Source organism: Sorex fumeus, unplaced genomic scaffold, assembly GCF_029834395.1.
Source record: "Sorex fumeus unplaced genomic scaffold, SorFum_2.1 ptg000128l, whole genome shotgun sequence".
NCBI classification, from domain to species: Eukaryota; Metazoa; Chordata; class Mammalia; order Eulipotyphla; family Soricidae; genus Sorex; species Sorex fumeus.
The window spans coordinates 12,232,428-12,258,225 of record NW_026606185.1 but is presented as its reverse complement, the minus strand read 5'-3'; the positions used below and the strand labels follow the sequence as shown (position 1 = coordinate 12,258,225).

General features: G+C 39.0%; 1 protein-coding gene across 1 annotated transcript in view; it reads left to right on the top strand.

Annotated features, from left to right (window-relative positions):
- Positions 1-25,798, top strand: part of ABCA13 (ATP binding cassette subfamily A member 13) — a 461,928-nt gene that overhangs the window by 56,533 nt on the left and 379,597 nt on the right. Inside the window, exons 7-12 of the mRNA XM_056138421.1 lie at positions 9,607-9,746; positions 11,519-11,646; positions 18,146-18,345; positions 20,760-20,887; positions 21,850-21,950; positions 22,202-22,366. Of these exons, the coding sequence (XP_055994396.1) occupies positions 9,607-9,746; positions 11,519-11,646; positions 18,146-18,345; positions 20,760-20,887; positions 21,850-21,950; positions 22,202-22,366 (862 nt within the window). The remainder of the gene's footprint in view (positions 1-9,606; positions 9,747-11,518; positions 11,647-18,145; positions 18,346-20,759; positions 20,888-21,849; positions 21,951-22,201; positions 22,367-25,798) is intronic.

The following is a 25,798-nucleotide window of genomic DNA, read 5'->3' as shown; positions in this document are numbered from 1 at the left end:
CTGTAAGATACATAGTTACAAATTTGTTAGTGATTGGGTTTTAGTTATATAATGTTCCAACACTCAACCCTTCACCATCATACATTTCTCACCACCAATGTCCCCAGTTTCGGACCTGCTCTTTCACCATCCAGCATGCCATAGGGCAGGCACTTCTCTCTCTCTCTCTCTCTCTCTCTCTCTCTCTCTCTCTCTCTCTCCATTTGAGAATTATGGTTTGCAATATAGATACTGAAAGGCTATCATGTATATCCCTTTACCTACATTCAGCACTCAGCTCCTGTTTAGACATCACTTCTGATTATCATTCTCATAGTAGTCCATTCTCTATTCTAAATGCCGTCTCCCTCCACCACTTGTGGCAGGCTTCCAACCATGAACTAGTCCTCCTGACCCTCCTTTCTACTGTTCTTGGGTATTAGAGTATTATTCTCATGATGTTTTTTAATATCCCCAAATGAGTGCAGTCATTCTATGTCTGTACCTCTCCTTCTGACTCATTTCAGTCAGTGTGATACTCTCCATATCTATTTATGCATTAGCAAATTTCATGACTTCTTCATTTTTACTGTTGAGTATGAAGTAATCCATTGTGTACATTTACCATAGTTTCTTTATCCAGTCATCTGCTCTTGGGCACTCGGGTTGTTTCCAGAATCTGGCTACTGTGCGTAGTGCTGCAGTGAACAAAGAAGTGCAGATGGGATTTCTGCTGTGTGTTTTTGTAACCCCAGGGTATATCTCCAGAATTGGTACTGCTGGGTAGTATAGAAGCTAAATTTCTAGTGTTTTGAGGAATGTCCATATGATTCCCAAAAGGGCTGGAACAGTCGGCATTCCCACCAACAATGAATGAGTCTCTTTCTCACAGCATCCACGCCAATAATGGCTGTGTTTGATCTTTTTGATGTGTGCCAGTCTCTGTTGAGTGAGATGATATTTCATTGTTGTTTTGATTAGCGTCTCCTTGATGATTATTGATGTAGAGCATTTTTTCAGGTGCTGTTTGGCCATATGTAATTTTTCTTTGAGGGAGTTTCTGTTCCTTTCTTCTTCCCATTATTTTGATGAAGTTGGATTTATTTTTCTTGTAAAGTTCTACCAGTGTCCTAGATATCTTTTATATTAAGTCTCATTAGATGGGTATTGGGTTAATAATTTTTCCCATTTCATCCATGGGTTATCTTTGTATCTTAGTGACCATTTGCTTTGAGGTGAAAAAACTTCTTAGTTTAATGTAGTCCAATATGTTTGTCTTTGCTTTTACTTGCCTGGTGAGTGGTTTCATCTTTGAAGATGCCTTTAGTTTCAGTGCTATAGAGATTTAACCTACATTTTCCTCCATGTAATTTATGGATTCAGATCTGATCTCATTCAGATCTCTGGCTTTTTTTGTGTGTGAGTCTTGCTAGAAGTTTATCAATCTTGTTTATTTATTTAAAGAACCAGTTCTTGTTTTTATTGATCTTTTAGATTTCTGTTTGGGAATACCCCTAGTTTCTAACTTTTATTATTTCCTTCCTCCTCCCTGGTTTCGCCTCATTTCTCTAAGATCTTAAGCTGTGAAGTCAAGTTATTTATGTGGGCCATTTCTTCTTTTCTGATGAAGCCTTGAAGAGCTACAAACTCTTAACACTCCTTTTTCTGTGTCCCACAAGTTCTGGTGTTTCATGTCCTTATTCTCATTTTTTTCCCAGGAAACTTTTTGGTTTCCTTCCTGAACTCACTTGTTGTCCAGAAGCTAGTCATTCAATTTCTAGGTGCTTGATCTGATTATCCATTTATGAGTGTGATTAACTTATATTTATCAGTGTATAATGGTCTGTAAATATGATAAGATTTCTATGCTGTAAATTTTAGGAGGGTAGGTTTTGTGTCCCAGCATATGATCTTTCTTGGAGAATGCCCCATGATGCACTGGGAAGAATATGTGGCCAACTTTTGGGGAACAAAAAGCCCAATATATATCTATGAATCCCTTCTCTTCCTTCTTTCAAAACCAGTACTTCTTGACTTTTAGTCTCATTAATCTATCAAGAGGTGACAAATCGGTGTGAAGTCTCCAATTACTATTGTGTTACTACTAATGTCCTCCTTTAAGTCTATTAGCAGTTTTTTTGGTTTCCTGGTCCCTCATTGGATACACAGGTGCTTAGGAGTATTATTTCTTCCTGCCATACATGTCCCTTGTTTATTAAGAAATGACATTCACTATCTCTTCTATCCTCTTTTAGCCTGACTCTATTTCACTGGATACTAGGGAGGCCAACCCAGGCTTTTTGAAGGACTTGATAGCTTGAAGAATTGTTTTCCAGCTTTCTACTTTGAGACTGTTTGATCTTACTATTCAAATGTGTTTCTTGTAGGCACAGATTGTTGTACTCAATTTTTAAATTGATTTTGCCTCTCTGTGTCTCTTAATTGGTGTGTTTAGATCATTGATATTGAGAGAGATTATTGTCATGGGGATCTTGTCCCATCTTTCTTTAGAAGTGTATTGTTTTTGTGGGGTTTGACTTGCCTTATGGTAGCCTCTTTAATTCTTTCAAATTTGGTTTTGAATTTATGAAGGTCCTGAGATCTTGTTTATCCATGAAGTTGTGTATCATTCCTTCAGATATGAATGAGAATCTAGCTAGGTAAAGTGTTGGTGAGACCTTCTTCATTAAGAAATTTTTACTAAATAACACCATTGACCTTAGGCCCAGTGTTTCATTAGATAGGTCTGTTTTAAATCTAAGGTACAATCCTTTGTATGTAATTTCCTTCTTTGATCTTGCTGCATTCAGTACTCTGTCTCTATCTGTGGTTTTCATCTTTCTGATTAGGATATGTCATGGGAGTCCTTTTTTTTTGAGTTTGTTTGTTTTTTTAATTTAAATACCATGATTTACAAAGTTGTACATATATAGTTGTTTCACCAATCCCATCGACAATGTAAACTTCCCTCCACCAATGTTCCCAGTTTCCCACCTATCCCCCAAGCCTTCCCTCTTTGCAGCCACAAACAAATTTACTTCATGTTGCTTGTTACAACAAATAGCAAATGGAATCATCAGAAAATAGAAAATAGATCAATATATACGATCAATAGATCAATAGTAGAGATAAGGACCAGGAGGTTTACTCCACCACTTGGAAGCCAGCCTCAAATGCTGAGGGGAAAGGCAGCTCAGATAGAGAAGGGATATAACATTTACCAAGTAAAGGGTATTTGGAGGACCAGCCCAGGTTGGGAGATGCAAGCCGAATGTAGACTATAGATGGAACACAATGGCCACTCAATGCCTCTAGTGCAACTACAACACCCAAAAGGAAAGAAAGAACAAAAGGAAACATTCTGCCACAGAGGCGGGGGAGGGGTCGTGATGGTGGTGGTGGGAGGGATACTTGGATTATTGGTGTTGGAGAATGGGGACTGATAGAGGGATGGTACTCGATTGTTGTATGATTAAAACACAACCACGAAAGCTTGGGAGTCCTTTTATTAGAGTTCCTTTTAGCTGGTACCTTTCTTGGATCTGAATACCTGTTTTCTTTAGCTCTGGGAACTTTTCAGCAATGATGTCTTTAACTTTTTCTTTTTCCTCTTGAATCCATCTCATAATTCTCTTTTCTATTCGTGATTTTTTTTAGGTCTTTTTTTTTGCTGTTGTTACTTGGAAGTTTTCTGCATCTCCTTTTCAAGTTCACTTCATTCTGTCTTCAGCTGCTGTTACTCTAATGCAAAGGGCATCCATTGATATTTTTCATTTCATATACTATTTTTTTATTAAAGTCATTTCTGCTTGTCACTTTATTTTCGCTCTATATCCTTCTACATTTTATTAGCTATATGCCTCTATCATATTCTGTATTTTATTGGATGTCCACTCCACTTTTTTTTTAGCTTATTTAATGTCCTTACCATTCTGTCCCTGAATTCTTTATCACAGGGATTATTCATGTGGGCATTTCTTGTCGGAACTTCAGGGCTATTATCTTTATACACCTCTCTTGATGTGGTACTGTGTTGTTTCCCTTTGGAGCCTATGGTGCTCTGGAGGTGGTTCTTTCAAAAACACTATCAGCATCACCCTTCCCATCATCCTCACTGGGAGGATCTGGGGGAGCTCTTGGTGATGGTCTCTTCTTTCCCCATCAAAGATATTTCCTTCAAATTTTTTTCCTGTGTAATTGTGGGGAACTTGTGTTGATTCAGGGAATTTTTTTTCCCTGAACTTACTACTGTTACTTTTTTGGTTAGGGTTGTATTATTACTTTTGTGGTTTTGGGGAAATGTTATGACTAATCAGTTCTTGGCCTAAAGTGCTTTGTGTAGCCAGGCTGCCCTGGTGAGAGTTCCATATAAGAGACCAATTTGTGGATCTTATGGGATATGGTAGGGGAGATTAATTGGCAGCTGAGTTAGTGGCAACCTGCTGGCAAAACCTGGCCCATCATTAGTCTGATCTGTGGGAAATGCCAAACACTAGAGTCAAACAGCATCTATCACAGGGTGTGTGTTGAAACTGCGACTGGTTTGCTAGTCCATAGGAAAAGTCTTCCTGCAGAGTGGCATCTTTAGCTCCTACCCTCCACTTATAGCCACTTGGAAAACTACACCTACCACTTGCTTGACCTTTAATTTCACATTCAGATGATGTTACTGCCAACAGAACAAGGACCGGGGAGAAAATCCAAAAATATACCTGGAACATGGTCTGCTGGAGGCAGGCATTGTTGAGACTGGAAGCCTGCAGGAATCACCGCTTCTAGGGCCAGGGCCTGCTTCCCAGGCCCTGGTCAGAATCTATGCTGGAAAGACCTGTAAATTATTTTTTTTCTATAAATGTTATTTTTTAGTTTTATAAACTTGTTCACAATAGTTCATTACATTTAATATTCAAACACCAATCCTACCACTGTGCACCTTCCCACTTCCCACCACCATAAGAGGGAAGTGTGTGAAGATTGTTGTACTTCATCCTAGAGCCATTTAAGGCCTGGAAATTCTTTTTCATTTTTCTTTTTTTTTTTTTTTGCTTTTTTTGGGTCACACCCAGTGATGCTCAGGGGTCACTCCTGGCTCTGCTCTCAGGAATCACTCCTGGTGGTGCTCAGGGGACCATATGGGATGCTGGGAATCAAACCTGGGTCAGCCGCTTGCAAGGCAAGCGCCCTACCCGCTGTGCTATTGCTTCAGCCCAAAGGCCTAGAAATTGTTATGCATAATTTCTTTCACAATTATTTCTTCATCTAATTAGGCTTCCTGTTCTTCTGGTACCCCAATGATTATTATATTGTTCCTCTTAAACACATTCCATAGTTCTCTGGTATGCCATTTGCTTCTTTTTAGATTTTACCCACCTTCTGTTGTTTTCTAGCAGTTTCCTCTCCCTCTTCTTGGGGCTCCATAATCTTTTCCTCAGCTTCTCTTATACCACTTTTAAGAGTTTCTAATGAGAATTTTTTTAGATTTTTTCTTTTTCTTTTTTTAATATATATTTTAATGAATCACCATGACATACAGTTACAGACTTACAAACTTTAGTGATTACGTTTCAGTCATACAATGATTGAGTATCCATTCCTCCACCAGTGTCCGTTCTCCAACACTAAGGTTCCCAGTATCTCTCCCGCCACCCCCCCAACTCCCGCACCTCTGTAGCAGGCAAATTCCCTTTTACTATCTCTATCTCCTTTTGGGTGTTATGGTTTGCAATATAGGTACTAAGCGGCCATGATGTTTCGTCTATAATCTACTTTCAGCATGTATCACCCATCCTGAATGATCTCTCCAAGCATCATTCACTTAGTGGCCCTTATGATGAGATTTTTTTTCCACAGCATCTACCACACTCTTTTTTTTAGTTTGTAGTTTTCTCATTTTGATTTTCATCTTTTTTTGTGCTTCGTTGACCAACTGTGCCATATTTTATTTGAGTTCATTAAGCATTCACATCACAGAGTCACCAAAGTAATCGTCTGAGGACTTACTCAGCTGGTTGGTACTGGTTGAACCTTCTGTGTTATTGTTTTCACTCATTAAACTTGGTCGGCTTCTAAGAGTCTTCACCATTGAGTTTGCTATTCTGAGGTTGAATCATTGTAGTTAGCCCAGCTGGGACTCACTGATGAATTAGACTGATATTGATTTTTTCTTTCCTTGCACATCTTCACTCAATGAAAGGAAGTGTACTTGGAGTAGTATAAAATTTCATGAGGTGTGTGTCATGCCATCAATTTCTTTCTTTTTTAAAAATTTAATTAATTAATTAATTTTTATTGAATCACTGTGAGAACAGTTACAAAGCTTTCGGGTTTAAGTCTTGGTCATACAATGATCAAACACCTATCCTTTCAACCAATGCATATGTTTCATCACCAAGAACCCCAGTATACCCCCCCATCTCATCCCTCGCCCTGCCTGTGTGGCAGATGATTTTCACTTTACTCTCTCTTTACTTTGATTACATTCAATTTTTTTGTTTTCGTTTTTATTTTTTTTCATTTTTTTATAATTTTATTTATTGAATCATCGTGAGAGCAGTTACAAAGCTTTCGGGTCTAAGTCTCAGTCATACAATGAAACAACCGTACCTTCACCAGTGCCCATTCTCCACCACCAAAAACCCTAGCATACCCCCATCCCACACCCTCCCCCTACCTGTGGGGCAGATGATTTCCACATTAATCTCTCTCTACTTTGATCACATTCAGTATTTCGACACCAGACCCACCATTATTATTTGAGATTTTACCCCAACACTCAGATCTGCTGAAAAGGCAACAGTAGAAGATTTGTGTTCTATTGCTGGCTATAAATAACATATGATATCGTGTGGCTGCAGTTGGGCCATGTGATTTTGAAATTCTGAAATTTTAACACTTAAATCTGGAGGGATTTCTGCCAAAAGCCACTGGGTTTCGAGATTTGCTCCTGAGTCTCTGGGATAATGGCCATTGAGCAGCTTGAACAGGAGCCAGAGAGGCCATTCATGGGCGATGACTTGGGGTCTTGTTGGGGTGGGGAGGAAAGGCCTGGCTCCACCCCCCATCCTGCGAGGCCCAACAAGTTTCATCACTGAGGGCCCAACTCTGACTGTCCAGTGGCCTCTGGAGGATGACTGCCACCGAGCCTCCAAGAACATTCAATTTTTTGACAGAAGACTCACTACTATTATTTGGAATTTCCCCCCAACTATCAGACCTGCCGAAAAGGCATCATTAGATAATTTGTTTTCCATTGCTGATAATGAAGGGCATATGATGTCATATGGCAGCGACAGAGGCCACGTGATTTTGGATTTCTGGTATTTCAGTAAACAAGTCCAGAGATTTCTGCCAGAAGTCTCTGGGTCCCGAGATTGGTTTGTGTGCCTCTGGGATCATGGCCATTTGGGAGCAGAGGAGACCTTCGTGGGTGGCGACTTGGGATCTCATCCAGGTGGAGAGAAGGACCAGTTCTGCCCCCATCCTGAGAGGTCTCACATGCCCCGTCATCGCAAGCCTGTATCCGATAGGATCTGAAAGATAGTGGTCACCATGTTGCTGCCAAGAGGGAAGAAGTGGAGGAACAAACGCTTTCTGGGGTGTCAGGGGCTGTAGCTTAGTTCACAGTCCATAGGCATTTCTGCCAGAAGCTGCTGGGTTCCCAGATTGGTTTGTGTGCCTCTGGGATCATGGCCATTCAGGAGCAGAGGAGCCCTTCATGGGCAGTGACTCAGGATTTGGTCTGGGTGGGGGAAGGGACAATCAATTTCTTAATGTTTCTCCTTATTGTTGTTTAGAACATTTTTGCTATTAAAATGTCAGATATAATAATTTTAGAAAATTAGCTAATAATTATTTTGCAATTGGCCACAATACCCAAAACTAAAAGTTTCTTTCCCTGTGTAATTTAATGAATTGTTCATTGGTCTCTTGGGATGGAACTTATCCCATATTACTTGGAGTTATCATTCAGGGGACCTTAGTCCATGGATATGTTTTCCCACCATTTTTATAGCCACACCTTCTTTTTTGTATTGAATTATTAAATAAGGTAATTCACTAGTGAAGCTTATATAATTTCTTTTATATTCTTTTTGCCATCAATGAGATCCATTAGTATTGACTGTAAGTCAGTGACATAGGAATTTCTTCTCAAAACATGTTGTACCTCTACTTAAAGATGGAAAATTCACAGGTTAAGAGTCTATGCCCAAAAGGCCTTCTTACCCTAGGGGGTTTTATTCTAATATCATAGCTTGATTTTAGACACACAGAGACTGCCCTTTTCACTGAGACCAGCTCTTTTTGTTGATATGTGAATCAGGTACCATGGTAATCTAATAATAGTAGCAGGAGTTATAAATTGATATGAAACAGAGGGTGTGGATAGTGCTTGGAGATACAGATCCCACTCTGTATATGCACACATGGAGTCAGTGGGAAGTGGGAAAGGGTTTACTAGGGATGGGGAACGAAGGCATATACTCCCAGGCACCTACATTAAAAGCATAATTATGAGAAAGAAAATGTACTAAATTTTACCATATATTTCAAGATATTAAGAAGACAAATTTTTTCATTTTAGAAAATGATTCATGATTTGATAAGTTTTAAATTTTATTTATATCTTAAATATTTAGGCATTTTATACTTTTCTTTTATTCTTTCTGTAAGTGTTGAATACACATGTTAAGAGATATTTAAAAAAGACGAAATTTCAAATTATAAGATATTAATGAAAACTTAATATCAGATTCAGTAAAAATATTTCTATGTTTTGCATCAGTATTTACAATATCAAGCAAATCTGCATTCACAGAAATTCATATTTGCATGTAGCACCAGTTTTTAATGACATATCTATAACTTTTGGAATAGTTTTCTATAATGCAATTATACCATGAAAAATTTTTCTACTGAGAAAATACAAGAAAATAATTTGTATAAATTTGTATTGGCCTTCTGTTAATAAAATTTGCATCTATCCCCACTTAGGCTAAATGAATTTTGCAGCTTACAAGTTTTAGTTACTATTTATTAAATAACGTATTATAAAGAATAACATTCTTTGTAAACATACACGGGCATTCTGAAACACCCTACTGTCTCAAAAGAAATTTTATATCATTGATTGAACTCCTGATATTTTAAGAAACACGTTGGAAGACAGGATGGAGGATTGGGATGTATAGTACTCAAGAAAATACTCTACCCATACCAAGTTGTGTCTGGATAGTTGCTCAATTTCTCTTTAGGGATTTTACCCTTGATATGTCTGTCCTCTGGCTATATCTGAACATGAGAAACACCTGTGAGAATGCCAACTTAAACTCAGAATTGGTATTAACAGGTAGACTAGAAGGTATCCAAAATGCGCACATATTTCATGAGAGAAACTAAACTATAATTTTTAATGCAGTTCAGGCATTTGAAATCACACTTGATGTTTTAAACCATTTTGAATGTTTTTGTATAAATTATGCTGTCATATGTACATTGAGTTGGGCTTAGTCAGTTAATGTGACCCTGTCATAATTCCAGGAACAATTAGAATTTATGCCCTTAAAACAATTTTTGTTGTTGTTGTTGTTAAAGGACTACTCAAATTACTTTTGTTTGGTTTGGCTTCAGTTCATTAACATCTCTAGAAGATTTAGATTGGCTGCCACTCAACCACACTGTTTTGAGGATTTCTGAAATTGTGCTAAATGTGACCATTTCTACGCTGACATTTCTTCAGGAATATGGTGCAGTAGCTGCTACTAATATGGGTAATTAACACCTTTTCTTCTATTCAAAAGCCTCTCTAGCTATACTTATTAACAGCCACTATAGAGATAAAAGGCTATTAAATAAATGATGCAATTGAAATATCAAATAAAAAATTATCTATTGATTTCACTCAGATTACAAGTAGGCTACAAATTTGAAACTCAAAACTGAATTTTAAACAACCATTATTGAAATTTTGAGGGTACTGCCCATAAAAACACTAACTTCAATTAAATGAAAGAATGATTTAAAAATGAACTGCATTTATATCACCTAATGTTAGAGCAATCCTTGTTCTGTAGTTTTAATTTTTCCTCATTTTCTGAACTCCTGGTTTTAGTTTTAGAGCAGTATTTTCTCCCTTACCACTTTTAATAATAAGCAAAGACAACCAGACTGGAACTGAGCAGTCTTCGACTCCTGGGCCTGCCTTTCTTAGGCACTTTCTTGAAGTCCCCATATTGTATTGTTTTGTAAACAACAGAGTTGTGTCTTTTCTTTCAACTTTTGGTACTAAAAGTCTAAATTCATGGGAATCAGAAAAGAAAGTGATGTATGGTGCCTGGCATATGTAGGAAGTTAGGAGATGGCTGTTGAATCATGATCTCAAACGATCTACTTGGTTGGATTTACTTTTCAGATAAAGTTTCATGAGGGAATTTATACAGGCTTTATCCCTGCAATTGTCCAGAGCTTTTGTTCAAAATTGGAGTAGGATAGAGTGGGGTCCTCAGAGTTATACAACAGGTCTGCCACTTCTGGATGATATTGATAGATTATATCAGTTATTTGCTCGAGCAGGCCCAGTAATGTCTCCATTGGAGACTTTGTTGTTACTGTATTTGGCATATCGAATACATCACGGGGAGCTTGCCAGGCCCTGCCGTGCGGGCGAGATACTCTCGGTAGCTTGCCGGGCTCTCCGAGAGGGGTGGAGGAATCAAACTCGAGTAGGCCATGTTGGCCTCGTGCAAGGCAAATGCCCTGCCACTGTGCTATCGCTCCAGCCCATTATCAGTTATTTAAGAGTATTTATTTTACCCAATTTAGAGTTAATATATTTATTAACTCTATTAGAGAAGGCTTTTATATAACTTATTTTTTTGAAATATGAATTTAAAGACTCCATTGTATTTTATGATAAAACTATGCCATAATTCATCATTTTCTTCTATGCTGGCTTATAACAACTATTTGGTATAAAATTATTGTGATAAAATTATGGTAAATTCCTTATACTTCACAAAAATAATTAGATATATTGAGAGAATTTACTGAGAGAATTTTTTGAAGAAATGATCAGATTTGATTATTTGAATATTCAAATTTTATTTGAATATTATTTGATAGTAAGTCCTTGAAACTTATTTGAATATTCAAATTTTATTTGAATATTATTTGATAGTAAGTCCTTGAAACTTATTTGAATATTCAAATTTTATTCGAATATTATTTGATAGTAAGTCCTTGAAACTCATTTGAATATTCAAATTTTATTCGAATATTATTTGATAGTAAGTCCTTGAAACTTACTATCAGACTTTTGTGGAGAAACCTTGTAGTCATTTATGCTGGGATATGTGTGTCATCTCACCATTAGATTCGTAGCATCCAGTATTAGAGAGTTTGCTTTTATTATTTAATGTTACAGATGGTATTTGACCTTTATTTATGCTTTGCCTTCAGAAGTGAAGAAGTGTTTGTTTTCTCAATTATATGTGTCACAATGTTGAAACAATTAACCATGTAAATCATTGTCCTGCAGAGTCAGAATACAATATGTCCTTGCACGATTTGGTGTGGGATCCACAGAATTTACAGGCAGACCTGAAATCCCTATTTGACTCTGATGACCTTCATGCAGAACAAGGCGGAAATTATTCAATTGGACCACAAGAGGTACACATGCTTGATTTGATCTTCTAGAATGGGGCTTCTCCTTAAGAGTAACTTGGATGTGAGGGCGATCCGGCTGCCACATCTGTCACCCCTTTGATAGCCAGGGTTGATTTGGCTGCTCTGGTTGGTTAGGTGAGTGTTCCCTTGCTTCCTCACTACTCTATGTGCGTCCCTCCCAAGCTGTATGTCTCTCCCAAAGCTGCACACTCGACCGAAGAGAAAGGTTGAAGAGAATATCCTTCCCGGGAATAGAGATGGACTGGTTTTCGGACTTTGGTTGACGGTACAAAAGTAGCGGTGCTCCACTGCTTAGAACCTTTAAGCAAACTCTCAAGAGTAACTCTATACTATGTATCTGAGGCAACACAAGGAGGCAGTATGAGCTCTTTGGATATGGCAAGTCTTTGCTGTTTCTATAGAAGTGTTTCTTTTCTCTTAGCTTCTCATTTTGTACCAGCCTCAAGGTGATTGGAAGAAAATAGATTACTCTATTGCTCTTGAAATTGGAAAAGGAAAAATAAATTCATGGAGATTGTGAAAAAGTAGAGTAGCTGGTGGAAATTGAAATGGGCTTGAGAACTGGAAACGAGGAAAGGGCAGTTTTCCAATCAAAGAGATGATTGCTATCAGGGAGCAGGAAGGCAGATGGGTTCATAAAATTAGTGTCCAAACTGCAAAATTAAGGAACTGAATTTTCTAATCTCAAAATACAGTTCTTAGACATTCTCAATGATCTGGAATAATACTTTAAACACACCTCAATCCTGTGTCAGGTGTTTCTGATTGAACTGGCATGGATTTCAAGATTCTAGAAACCATACCGCTCTCTTTGATTCAAGAGTCTATCCTCCAGACCCCTCTACAGGGTAAAGACTTCTGGTGGTATAGCTCCCAGATCAGGGTTTTGAGCATTTGGTTATCAGTGCCCTTCTATCCAGATCTTGCTCTCACATGGGTGTCTGTGGCTTTGCTTCCTTCTCCGACTTGCTACAGCCTGGTGATACCTGAAGGTACTTTTTGTGCTTAAATGTAGTTACCATTTACCTGCAGGCTATTATTTGAAATCTTTTGGTTTCATATATAAGTTCTCAAAACGGGCAGTGAGTGAGGTCTACCTTCAGTAGTTTGCTGACATTTTTTGTCTATGTCTAGTGTTTGAAAACCCTTCTGTCAGACAGATCATGAATTATCAATATTCAGCAGTTTTCTGCTCTTGTCTCACATCTGGAAAAATATTATTATTGCTTAACTTCATTAACAATTAATCACATGTAATTGGTGATCCTTGTTGTTTTGCATGGAGATAGTTATTACTGGGATATGTTTCTATGTGACTGATTTCAATCTGCACTTTCTCCATACTTTATGACCCTAGCATATTGGAGTGATGATATACTGATAGCCTCAGAGGCCCATGGAAACCTTGGCTAACTTATAACCAAAGCTTCTAGAGACTGTGGGGTCAGAAGTCTGAGTGAAAATCACCTACCATTCTTTTTTTATTGAGATTATGTTTCTAATCACAGGCTTTCTTTAAAGAATTATAGGTGTTCTTGTATACTCCGTGATACTAAATTAACCTAACACAAAATAACCAAGGGTCATTGCTGATCATTGACATGGCCAGATAGATATCTTTCTTCTGCCTTATACAAGTAACAGCAACTTTTGATTATTGGGGTTACTTAGCACATATAAAACTTTGTCATATGCACCCCTCCCCACCCTTAAACCCCATGCAACCACATGTCAGCAAGCCTGGGACTCCATCTTTCTATGGATTCCCATTGAATCCCCAACCCCTAGACTGGGGATTGGTCACAGCTCACACCATTCTATAATCTAGACCCAGATGCATGCATTATGGAGCCCAGACATACCCTGTCCTATTGTAAAACTGCACTCAGAAACATGCTCCTAAACCTTGGGACCCATCCTTCTGTCTAGCACTGTCAGATACCTGACATTAGGCTAAGGATTGACCCCAGCTCACATCAGTCTGTCACCTAAACCTCAGACTGCATGATGCTCAATGATGCTATCATATCTGCATGAAGACATTTCTTCATATATCTCTTATATTTGGGGCAGGTGGAATTCCTACTTCCCAGATGGTACACAACCTTAAATCTCAGTTAACTCAACCAAGTAATGAACTGAAAGATTTTGTGGGTATATGCAAAAAAAAAAAAACCACTATAAGTAGTAAGGAAAATAACTGGAAAAGCAGACTCTTTACTGGTAGATATCTGGTAAAAACAACTCAAAAGATTACTTCTCCAGAAAGTGAAAAGCCCCCACCATTAACACACAAAAAACTCAAAGACAGATGGGAAAATAAAGAACTCAGCTGCCATTTCAGATAAGGTCAGATACCCAAGTAAGTCCTTAAGTTCATCAAAATGTTTGAGAAGCAACAGCCCTACATGGTAAATGACAACACAACATTTATATTACATTTATATTAATTATATTAATGAATGTCAATTTAGTAAACTCTCCCATCAAAAGGCATGAAGTTGTGGGATAGATCAGGAAACAAAAACCATCTATTCCTTGTAGGAAACACATAAAACAAAAAACCACAGGAAAGACAGAGTAAAAGGATAGAAAAAAATTATACAAGCCAATGGGAAACAAACAAAAAAGCTGAGTAACCATATTTATATCAGCCAAATGTTATTCAATCTAAACAAGAAGGTATTTTGAGAGAAGGATGGATACTACTATTGATCAAGGGAACCAAAGCTCATGAAGTATTAACTAATTAAAATATAGGCATAGAATGTTTGGTCAGCAGAGTTTGTGGCCTTTTGCTCACAAACCTAGAGAAACACATGGATGTAAACAAAATAGTAAAGGGAGAGTTCAACACGCCACTGTCACCACTGGATAAATCCACTAGACAGAACATCAATAAAGACACAAGAGCATTGAATGAGGAACTAGAAAAGTTGGGACCAATGGATTCAGGGTCTTCCATTCTCAAAAGGCTAAATACACATTCCTCTCTAATTCTGATGGAATACTCTCTGGAATAGATCACACTTTAGGGCAAAATCTAACTTGCATAAACCACAACACCCAAAAGGATAAAGAGAGTAAAAGGGAATGCACCTGCCACAGAGGCAGGTGGAGGGGGCGGAAGGGAGGTAGGATGAGGTGGCAGTAGTGGGAGAGATACTGTGAATATTGGTGGTGGTGAATGGGCACTGGTGGAGGGATGGGTGCTTGATAGTTGTATGACTGAAAGTAAGCATGGAAGTTTGTAAGTCTGTAACTGTACTTCATGGTGATTCATTAATTTAAAAAAAAGTCTAACTTGCATAAATTCACAAACAGAAAAATCATGCTAAGCATCCTATAAGACCACAAAGCCATGAAGAGAGAAATCAGTCATAAAATGAATATGGGAGAAACTCTAACACCTGGAAGTCGAACAGCATGAAGCTAAAAAACAGCTGGATAAAAGAGGAAATCAAAGAAGAAATAAAAATGATTTATTGAGACTAGTGATTATGAGCAAGTTACCAAATCTTTTCGACATAACAAAAACTGTACTTAGGGGGAAACTCATAGTAATAGAAGGAAAAAATAAAAAGATAAAATCAATAACCTAAGGTGCTCCTTAAATGTGCTACCTAACAACAAATGAATTCAATGGCTAGTAAAAGGAAAGAAATAATAAAAACTCAAGCAGAAATCAACAGTATAGAAATCAAGAAAGCAATACAAGGAGTCAATGAAATCAGGAGCTGGTACATGAAAGATTAGTCCTTTCTAACCCAGAAGGGTCCTTATCCATTTTCTCTTTTTTTTGGATCATGACAGAGTTTGCCCATGGCCATGATCTTAACTTATTGTATGTTTTATGGCCTTTGGCTTGTCCCTTTTTGATGCCAGGGTAGCTTACAGCTTGCCCTGGGCCATCCACATTTCTCATCAGGAGGAGTTCTATTTGCGCAGGGCAACTGAAGCTTAAGTTGAGTAAATATGACAGATGCCCAGGAGTAAATATTATTTGGAGCCAATTAACTCTCAAGTTACAAGAGCATAGCATTAACTATTTTCCTATGGCTAACCAAAAATGACATTATTTAAAAGTAAGCTTCAAAGGACATAAAGAAAAGAGAAAAGCAATATTTAAATTACAAATATGAAATCCAGAGATCCCTGAAGAATGACTTTATAGTCACAATATCTGATTAGGGGAAATGAGCGATTAGCAGATTAAGAAGAGCACAAAGGAGAAGTTAAAGATGAATGGGACTGCCTGGGGAGCATTGTGATGGGTGTTACTCAATAAATCTAAACTTCCTGTGGCAGAAAGGGATGAGGGTGGGGGAAGGACAAACCACTGTTATCCAAGAGAAAGTAAAATAAATAAATTGAATTCAAATAAATTCAAATAAATTGAATCAGAAACAAAAGGGGATAAATTACAACACACCCCTGGAAATCCAAGACATTATCAGAACTTATTATAAACTACTCTACATGTTGGCCGCTTGTAAGGCGAACGCCCTACCCGCTGTGCTATCAGCGGGTAGGGCGTTCGCCTTACAAGCGGCCAACATGGCCGACCCGAGTTCGATTCCTCCACCCCTCTCGGAGAGCCCGGCAAGCTACCGAGAGTATTCGAAATGCCAGACACAGTAACAACAAAGTCTCCAATGGAGACGTTACTGGGCCCGCTCGAGCAAATCGACGATCAACGGGAGGGCCTTTACCTTTACCTTACATGTTAAATTGGAGAACCTAGAAGAAATGAACAGATTCCTAGAAATATGCAGTTTTGCAAAACTGAATAAAGAGGAAGAAGAAAGACTGAACAGGCCAATCACAAGCAAGGAAATTAAAATAGTAAATAACTAATAATTTCCCCAAGAGTAAAAATCCTGGCCCAAATGGGCTTTTGGATGAGTTTTATAAATCTTTCAGAGAATTACTGCCACTGATCCTTAAGCTTTTTTTAAATATTGAAGAAACAGGAATCCATCCTAATACCTTCTTTTAAGCTAACATTACACTGATAATAAAACCTGATAGGGATATTACAAAATCAGAAAATTTCAGACTAATCTTGATGAACATCAATGCAAACATCCTCAACAAAATCTGAACAAAAAATCCAACAGCACATCAAAATCTCATAGTGCATATGCTGCCCAAGCCCATGTGCCTCTCATGCCCATGTGACCAAGCACATGTGGCACCTGAGCATATGTGTTGCCCGCATCTCCCCTCTTGGATTGTGTACATTCATATCTAATACCATAATGTGTGTAGGAGCTCTCTCCAACCTCAGAGAATTCCGTGTTCTCTCTTGAATGTGTTGCTCTTTTCTCTCTCACTTTCCCTCCCCAAAACCTTTGTAAATCATGGTTCTTTAATTAAATTTAAAGTACTTCACCATATGAGTCAGAAACAGACTAATATAGAAGAAATGCACTCATCTGTGAAGTATAAAATAACACAACAAGATTGGATCACTAAGAAAATGATGGTTGGAGGAATCGTTTGGGATGGGAGATGTGTGCTGAAAGTAGATAAAGGACCAAACATGATAACATCTCAGTATCTGTATTGCAAACTGTAATGCCCAAAAGTAGAGAGAGAGATGGAGAATATTGTCTGAATCGCAGTGGGAGGGCGGAAAAGGGGGAGTTTACTGGGGATATTGGTGGTGGGGAATATGCACTGGAAGAGAGATGGGTGTTTGATCATTGTGTGATTAGGACTCAAACATGAAAGCTTATAACTATATCTCATGATAATTCAATTAAAAAAACTTCATCATGTGTCTCCCCATGTTATGTGACTGGGGAATAAATACTCTTAATATTGACGATAAACTGCAATGCTATTTTCTTTTAGCACCACTATTCCCAAATATATGACACAATTTTATTATAAATGAATATTAATTATGGTCATATAAAGTACATGAATATATTTATACCATCCCAAGTATTTCAATTCAATTTGTGAGATATTAACTATTTACTATGTGTACACATATATTTATATTATTCTCAGTCTGGTTATAGGAGCATGAGCAAAAATAGAGAAATAGGAACCCAATTAAAAAGTTAGATGCACGTATTTTTGAAATTTGCATTCTATAAGTTAAAGTAATATTTAGATCCCAAAGCATTTATTAAGACATTGCAATCTACTAACAACAGTACAATGGGCTATATGTTATTTAAAGGTAAAAGGTAAAGGCCCTCCCGTTGATAGTCGATTTGCTCGAGCGGGCCCAGTAACGTCTCCATTGGAGACTTTGTTGTTACTGTGTCTGGCATATCGAATACTCTCGGTAGCTTGCCGGGCTCTCTGAGAGGGGCGGAGGAATCGAACTCGGGTTGGCCATGTTGGCCGCTTGTAAGGCGAATGCCCTACCCGCTGTGCTATTTAAAATCATCTATTAATGTTTCTTAGCTAGATATTTTTCCAATTATTATTTTTGACAATAATGATTTTTTTAAATGTATAGGTATTTGATCAACGGCAGAAGGGTAGCCTAATTCAGATGGTGTTAGCAGCAACTGGACACAGTCTGGAGGCCCTCAAGAGTCATTTTGAGGAGAAGGATCAGCTGTGGAAAGTCGCAGATGCTTTACATGCCACCCTCCCTCTTCTGAATGACAGCTTGAGAGCAGAGAGCCTCAAAGGCCCCCATACATCTCCAAAGATGTAAGGCACATGTTTCTATTTTACTATTGGTTATGTTAACAATCCTGAATTTTAGGGATGGGAAGGGAGTACAGCCGGTTAGGGGTGTTGCCCTTCACAAGACAAACCTGAGTTCGACTCTATGGTTCCCTTAGGGCTGCCAGGAAGTGATCTCTGAGTGCAGATCTCAAGAGTCAGCCCTGCGTTTCGGTCCGCCCTTCACGCCCTACCTAGGCCACCAGTTGCCCCCCACGAGCGGCTCTCCGGCACGGCCACGACTCCAGAGCACAGAAACCAATTTCTTAACTATCTGACTTTCAGTAGAAATACTTCCAGGGTCAATAAGTAAAATAGCAGAAATCCAAAACCAACATTTAATTCTTGAACCCAGCTGTAGAAAGCAAATCACTTCACAATGCTTTTTCAGCATGTCTGATTGGGGGGGGGGGGGTAAACTCTAAATAATAGTGGTGAATCTTTTATTGAAACAATGAATCTAATCAAAGCAGATAGAGTGTTAACTAGAATTCATCTGCCTCACAGGGACTGGGAGGGGTGGGGGTGGGGTTTTATTGGGGTTCTTCATGGTAAAAAATAAGTATTGGTAAAGGGAAATGCGTTTGATATTTGCATGACTGAGACCTAAACCTGAAAGCTTTGTAACCTTTCCCACAGTGATTCATTCAATAAAAAAAAAAAGAGTCAGCCCTGATACTCTTGCACATGATTCAAAAACAAAATCCAATGCTTAATTTTATTTTATTTTTTAATTTTTATTTATTATTTATTTATTTTTGCTTTTTGGGTCACACCTGGCAATGCACAGGGGTTACTCCTGGCTTGTGCACTCAGGAATTACTCCTGTCAGTGCTCGGGGGACCATATGGGATTCTGGGAATCAAACCCGGGTTGGCCGCGTGCAAGGCAAACGCCCTACCAGCTGTGCTATCACTCCAGCCCCCCAATGCTTAATTTTAGAATGTATAGTTAGACTACTATAAGTTAATTTTATTTAGCTAAAGCTAGACAGATTACTTGCTGTTTGCAACTGCAAAGTAGCACTGTAGCACTGTCCTCCCCTTGTTCATCAGTTAGCTCCAGTGGGCACCAGTAACATCTCCATTGTGAGACTTGTTACTTTTTTCAGTATAATACACCACGGAGAGCTTGCCAGCCCCTGCCTTGTGGGTGGGATATTCTTGGTAGCTTGCTGGACTGTCTGAGAGGGGTGGAGGAATTGAACCCGGGTCGGCTGTGTGCAAGGCAAATGCCCTACCCACTGTGCTATCACTCATGTTATATTAGGAACCATGTAAAACCATTGCTACATGTTCAAAATGTTGAAAATAGAAGGTGTCAACATTCTGAACTTTAAGTTTTATGTTCATTTTTACAAATGAAGAGAACATCTTAAAGTTATTTTCATATAAGGAATTGCCCTTTTGTGTCTTTATTTAAAACTATGGCAATGCTGCTTTCCATGCTGCATCCCAATTTTGGGCTTGCAATCTTTCATTTCTTTTCTCCACCCCTCATTAGATCAAAGCATATTTGTTTACAATGGTTTACTGATTCCTTAAAGTCTAATTTATTCCTGCTGTTAATAAAAAAATATATATACTCAAAGCATTGCTGTTCACTGACAATGCACCCAGTTAACCAAGATATCTGATAGAGATATATAAGGAGATGAATGTCTGATAGAGATATATAAGGAGATGAATGTTGTTTTATTTCTGCTAATACAGCAACCACTCTATAATCTATAGACAAAGGAGTGATTTTTGAATCCATTAGACTATAGCTGCAATATGTTGTGATTACTCTCATAGATATCATTAAAGTAAACTAAAACCTTTCTGAAAAGGATTTGCCATTCTAGATGTCATTAAGAACATAAATGGTTGATGGGATGAAGTAGACTATTAACATAGAGAGCTAGAGAGCCTACTCATCCCTACTTCTAGCTTCTAGCTTTATGCTCAGGGATCACTCCTGGTTGGACTCAGGAGATCACCCGAGGTACCAGGGATCAAACCCAGGTCAGATGCATGCAAAGTAATTACCTTACTCCTGTACTATATTTAGGGCATCTTAACTCCACATTTTGAAATTTTTTTCAGTGTTTGCAACTTGAGACCTAAAGACAAAATGTTCAGGTTCCATCTGAATTTTCATCCTAAGCTGATCTGTTCCACATACTGCTAGGTTGTAGAATAAACTATTTTACAAAGAATCTATACTCAGTAATATTTTTTAATATTAAGCAATGTGATCTGTCAAAAATCTGATTATATGTTTATAAGATAAAGTGGGACTTTTGGTTTATGAAAGCATGTCTCAAAACTGAATAATTTCCAGTGATAGGATCTCCATTTTACTTTACAGTTACTTTCATCTATTTTTATTTGATTCATTGTTTTCTTTTCACCCAGATTTTTGTATTTATGGAAATTGCTAAACATTCTTCAAAAATTGTCTCAGTGGTTGCCTTGGAAGAGATTGCATCAGTTCGATAAAGCTCTTAACAATGCTGTAACCCAGAAATTACATTTTATTCGAGGTAAATTAGCTCTGGTATAATTTGCTACCAATGTACTGGAAATGCATATATTTATTAATGAGTGGACCTGAAACCATCTGGTACCTTTGTCAACAATAAAAATAAGACATGTTGATACATGTTTATGCTTTACTATATATCTCTTAGGTTTCACAAGGGTATCTCACCAGGAGGACTGCATTTTCTGTTCACTATTTCACTATGAGAACTGATTTCTCAGTGCTAGGATTTGACTTTCACATTCACACTAGATGTGCAGTGTAATAAGATGCCAGAAGACATTTGTCAGAGTCATCTTTGCTCTATACCTTCCTCTTCCTTTTTTGTCATCAGACAGGGAGAACAGGTTTATTATTGAAGAATGTGTTTTTTTTATAATTCCAAGTATATTGCTCCTCTTCATACTCCAGCTGCAAAATAAAAGAATTGTTTTGTTTGTTTGGGGGAAACACGTAGTAGTGCTCAGAATTTACTCTTTGATCTGTGAAGTCCAAAGTATCTGCTATGCTATCTCTTTGGCCCAAGAGAAGAGAGAAGACATCACAAAGACAACTGTTTTTATCTTTTCTTTTATGGGTCACACACACAGGGGTTATTCCTGGCTCATGCACTTAGGAATCACTCCTGGCAGTACTCAGGGGACCAGATGGGATGCTGAGAATTGAACCCGGGTTGGCCGTGTGCAAGGCAAACACCCTACCTGCTGTGCTATCGCTCCAGCCCCCAACAATTGTTTTTGAAAGAAAAGTCTCCTTCAACTGATTCCATTTTATGAGTCTGAAAATGTAGTTGTGACTTTTTTTTCAATGCTCATCTCTCAGAATGATCAAATGTATGATAATTGGTTGAGTTTTCTGAAATACATGTTCACAGAACGTATTTATTGATTCGTTGTCATGTAGAAGTGAAACCTGGAGCAGCCTACTTAGGGTGAATAATGCATCATTATGTCAATCTTACAGAAATCTTCATTCGCCTGCAGATATTAGCTAAATATTCCAAGCTGGATGAACGCAATCATTTAAAACTGGAAAAGGACATATTCTTTAGAGAATTAAAGCAGGTAAAGTATAGCGGAAGTTTCAAAGAAACTACTTGATAAAAATATTACAGAAGCTCCTGCAACAATATTCAATGACTCTTGTTTTATAAACTGTTAGCAAAATAAAAAAAATGAACAATAGATAAGTTTTCAAAGAACTTCATGTGTTATATTAATTTTCTAATTTGTTTAAAGTTCTCTAGCTTTTGTTTAATGTCTAGCTCAGGTCTAAACCTCTCTAAATTTACCCTTTCTCACTCTGACTGTTTTAGTTGCTGATAAAGAACACTACTGTTAAATGTCCAAATGGACACTGGTCTAAGATGGAGAGTCCCTTGAGTCCTGAGAATTCCAGCACATGGGAAGCCCTCTGGGGGATGATATGTGATCACAATTCCACTACTTTAAATAATTTACTTGGCTCAGTTGAAGATGCTGTAAGTATTTTTCCATCTTACTCTAAGAAAACCACTGGACTCACTTTCAAATTCCATTTATGTGGACTTTTAAAGGCATGTGCTGATATCATTAAATCCCTACTTCTCTGCACTTGCTTCCTCCTCTCTGACTGCTACAGGAGAAAGATTATATATTGTGTAACCAACCCAGCCAAAACATAATTGACAGTGTTCAGTTGAAAAACAAAACAGTTAACAAACAAAGGTTCATTTTGGAGGTAGAGAGGAATAGCAGAAGAACTTCAATTTGGAACAAATAAGTTATAGCAAAAGTCAAAAAGTTGTAAGCAAGTTTGTAAACAGAGAAGAGAGCATTGTTTTATAGAGAAAATGAGGGATTCAGTAGAACTGTTTTGAATAAAAGTAATTTGTGAGAAATCTCTTTAAAGAGGTGTTTGTCTTTGATTGGATGGAAGAATATGAAGGGTAGAAAGTGTTGGTTCTGTAGCAGATTCCTCTTCCTCCTGGGTTTATGTCTTAATGGTGAAGATAGATATATCACCCTCTCTTCTCACTATTTTATTGTTTATATTTTGTGCTGTTTTATTGTAGGCAATATTGATTTTCAAAATTGGGTTTTAGATTTATAATTTAATTCCTCTTTTAAATATGTTATAACATTGCACTCACCATTAGAATACCAATATCCCACTCCATTTTACATGGATTTAACAGCGGTAGGGCGTTTGCCTTACACGCAGCCAACATGGCCGGCCTGAGTTCGATTCCTCCGCCCCTCTTGGAGAGCCCGGCAAGCTACCGAGAGTATCTCGCCCAGACGGCAGAGCCTGGCAAGCCACCCGTGATGTATTCAATATGCCAAACACAGTAACAACAAAATCTCCAATGGAGACATTACTGGGCCTGCTCGAGCAAATCGATGAACAACGGGAGGGCCTTTACCTTTACCTTTTAGTTGAACAAAATTAAAATAATTCCTTCAAAAACACTCCAAATTTGCGAACTGTGCCACATGGGTTTCCAGGTGCCCTGTCCCCCTCTAATTTTAGCTGCAAGGGAGAGGAATATGCTTGGTGAAGATTGACATTGAAGTGAAGTTGCTTCTAGGGATCAGAGGCACTGACAACCATGCATGATTTAAAAAAAAATTACTATTGACTTTTTAGTTAAAATAGATTTGGTTTTTTACTTGGAAGTTCTGAAGAAGGGTGAAGGGAAGAGAGAGACAGACAGACAGAGACAGAGAGAAATCATAGAGAGACAGAGGGACAGGGAGAGACAGAGAGGGGAGAGAGAGAGAGAGAGAGAGTTATGCCCAGGACAAAATGTGGGATCCTCAGAGTGGAAATAGCCCCAGCACAAATCCCAGCATTAGAATATGAAGGTAGGAAGTTCATGCTCAGGAGGGGAGATGCGGGAAGGACATGTGTTTGGGATCAGGCACCACTTGCTCTCAGCAGCAACACGTAGTCACAGGCAGCTTATGCGCCATATTCAAGTTGGCTTTTATTTTATGTAGGAGTACTGCTATTTATTCAGCCATTGATTAAGCTGTTTGAATTGGGCATGAACTCCACATTAATTTTTATTTTAGTTGAATCACCGTGAGATACAGTTACAAAACTTTCATGTTCGAGATTCAGCCATACAATGATCGAACACCCATCACTCCACCAGTGCACACTTTCCACCACCATGTCCCCAGAATTATCCCACCCTCCCATCCCAGTCCTCACTCTTCCTCCATGGCAGACAATTTCCCCAATCCTCTCTCTCTCTACTTTTGGGCATTATGTTTTGCTTGAATTTTCTACCACCATTCAAGCCTGTCTGCCAGGGGTAGATGCTAGCTCATTTATTATTCATTGCTAATTTTGAATATTTTGGGTGCTGCAGCCATGTGCTTCTGGAATCCTAGATTGTAGAAGGTTGGGTTCAGAGACATTTCTGTAGGGACTAATCCATTTTGAGATTCAACTGGGTGTCTCTGGACCAGGGCTGTTGGTGCACTAAGATGGTGCCTGGAGGCACATTGTGGGTGTGACAGCCAGGCCGACAAGCAGGTGGGGAGCCGAGGAGGGAGAGCCCGGCACCTCTGCTGCTGTGCAGCATGGATATTTAGTCCTGGAACCTGCATACCTCGGTCTTGCTTGTGGAAGCTCTTGCCCACAGATTCCATCTGGAGTAGGCGGGAAGACTGCACCTACTCCATCTGGGGTGCCCCAGTAAAAATGGCTCAGTATGGGGCCTGGAGAGAGCTCTGTGATGTCTTCCAGAAATTCGCTGCTGTGTCTCTGGCTTTTGATCTCTCTTTTTTTTTTTTTTTTTTTTTTTATTAGTGGGCTGGAGCGATAGCACAGCGGGTAGGGCGTCTGCCTTGCACGCAGCCAACATGGCCGACCCGAGTTCGATTCCTCCGCCCCTCTTGGAGAGCCCGGCAAGCTACCGAGAGTATTCGATATGCCAGACACAGTAACAACAAAGTCTCCAATGGAGACGTTACTGGGCCCGCTCGAGCAAATCGATGATCGATGATTACCTTTACCTTAATACTTCATACATTTAGGGCTGGAGCGATAGCACAGCGGGCAGGGCGTTCGCCTTACAAGCGGCCAACATGGCCGACCCGAGTTCGATTCCTCCGCCCCTCTCGGGGAGCCCGGCAAGCTACCGAGAGTATTCGATATGCCAGACACAGTAACAACAAAGTCTCCAATGGAGACGTTACTGGGCCCGCTCGAGCAAATCGATGATCGATGATTACCTTTACCTTAATACTTCATACATTTAGGGCTGGAGCGATAGCACAGCGGGCAGGGCGTTCGCCTTACAAGCGGCCAACATGGCCGACCCGAGTTCGATTCCTCCGCCCCTCTCGGGGAGCCCGGTAAGCTACCGAGAGTATTCGATATGCCAGACACAGTAACAACAAAGTCTCCAATGGAGACGTTACTGGGCCCGCTCGAGCAAATCGACGATCAACGGGAGGGCCTTTACTTTACTTTACTTTTATTAGTGAAGCACCATGAGGTACAGTTGTAGATTTACAAATCCTTGTGCCTGAGTTTCGGTCATACAATGATCAAATACCCATCCTTCCACCAGTGCCCATTTCCCCCCAGGCTTTTGATCTCTTTCAAGATTTATTTATGGGTCTCTGAAGCAGGGCCAGTAATAGCATTTACAGGGTGGTGCTGGAGTTGGTTTGTGGGAGTGACTGCCAGTGCTTCCATATGTATTGGGAAGTAGGGGGAGGTAGCCCATGCCAACTCTGTGAAACCCTGGAGATTTCAGTCACAAAATCCGCATACCTGAATTTTTAGTAGATTATATCTTGGTAAGGTCCATCCTGGGGCTGGAGCAATAGCACAGATGTAGGGCGTTTGCCTTGCATGCAGCCAGCCCAGCCTAGCCGGGTTCGATTCCTCTGCCCCTCTTGGAGAGTCTGGC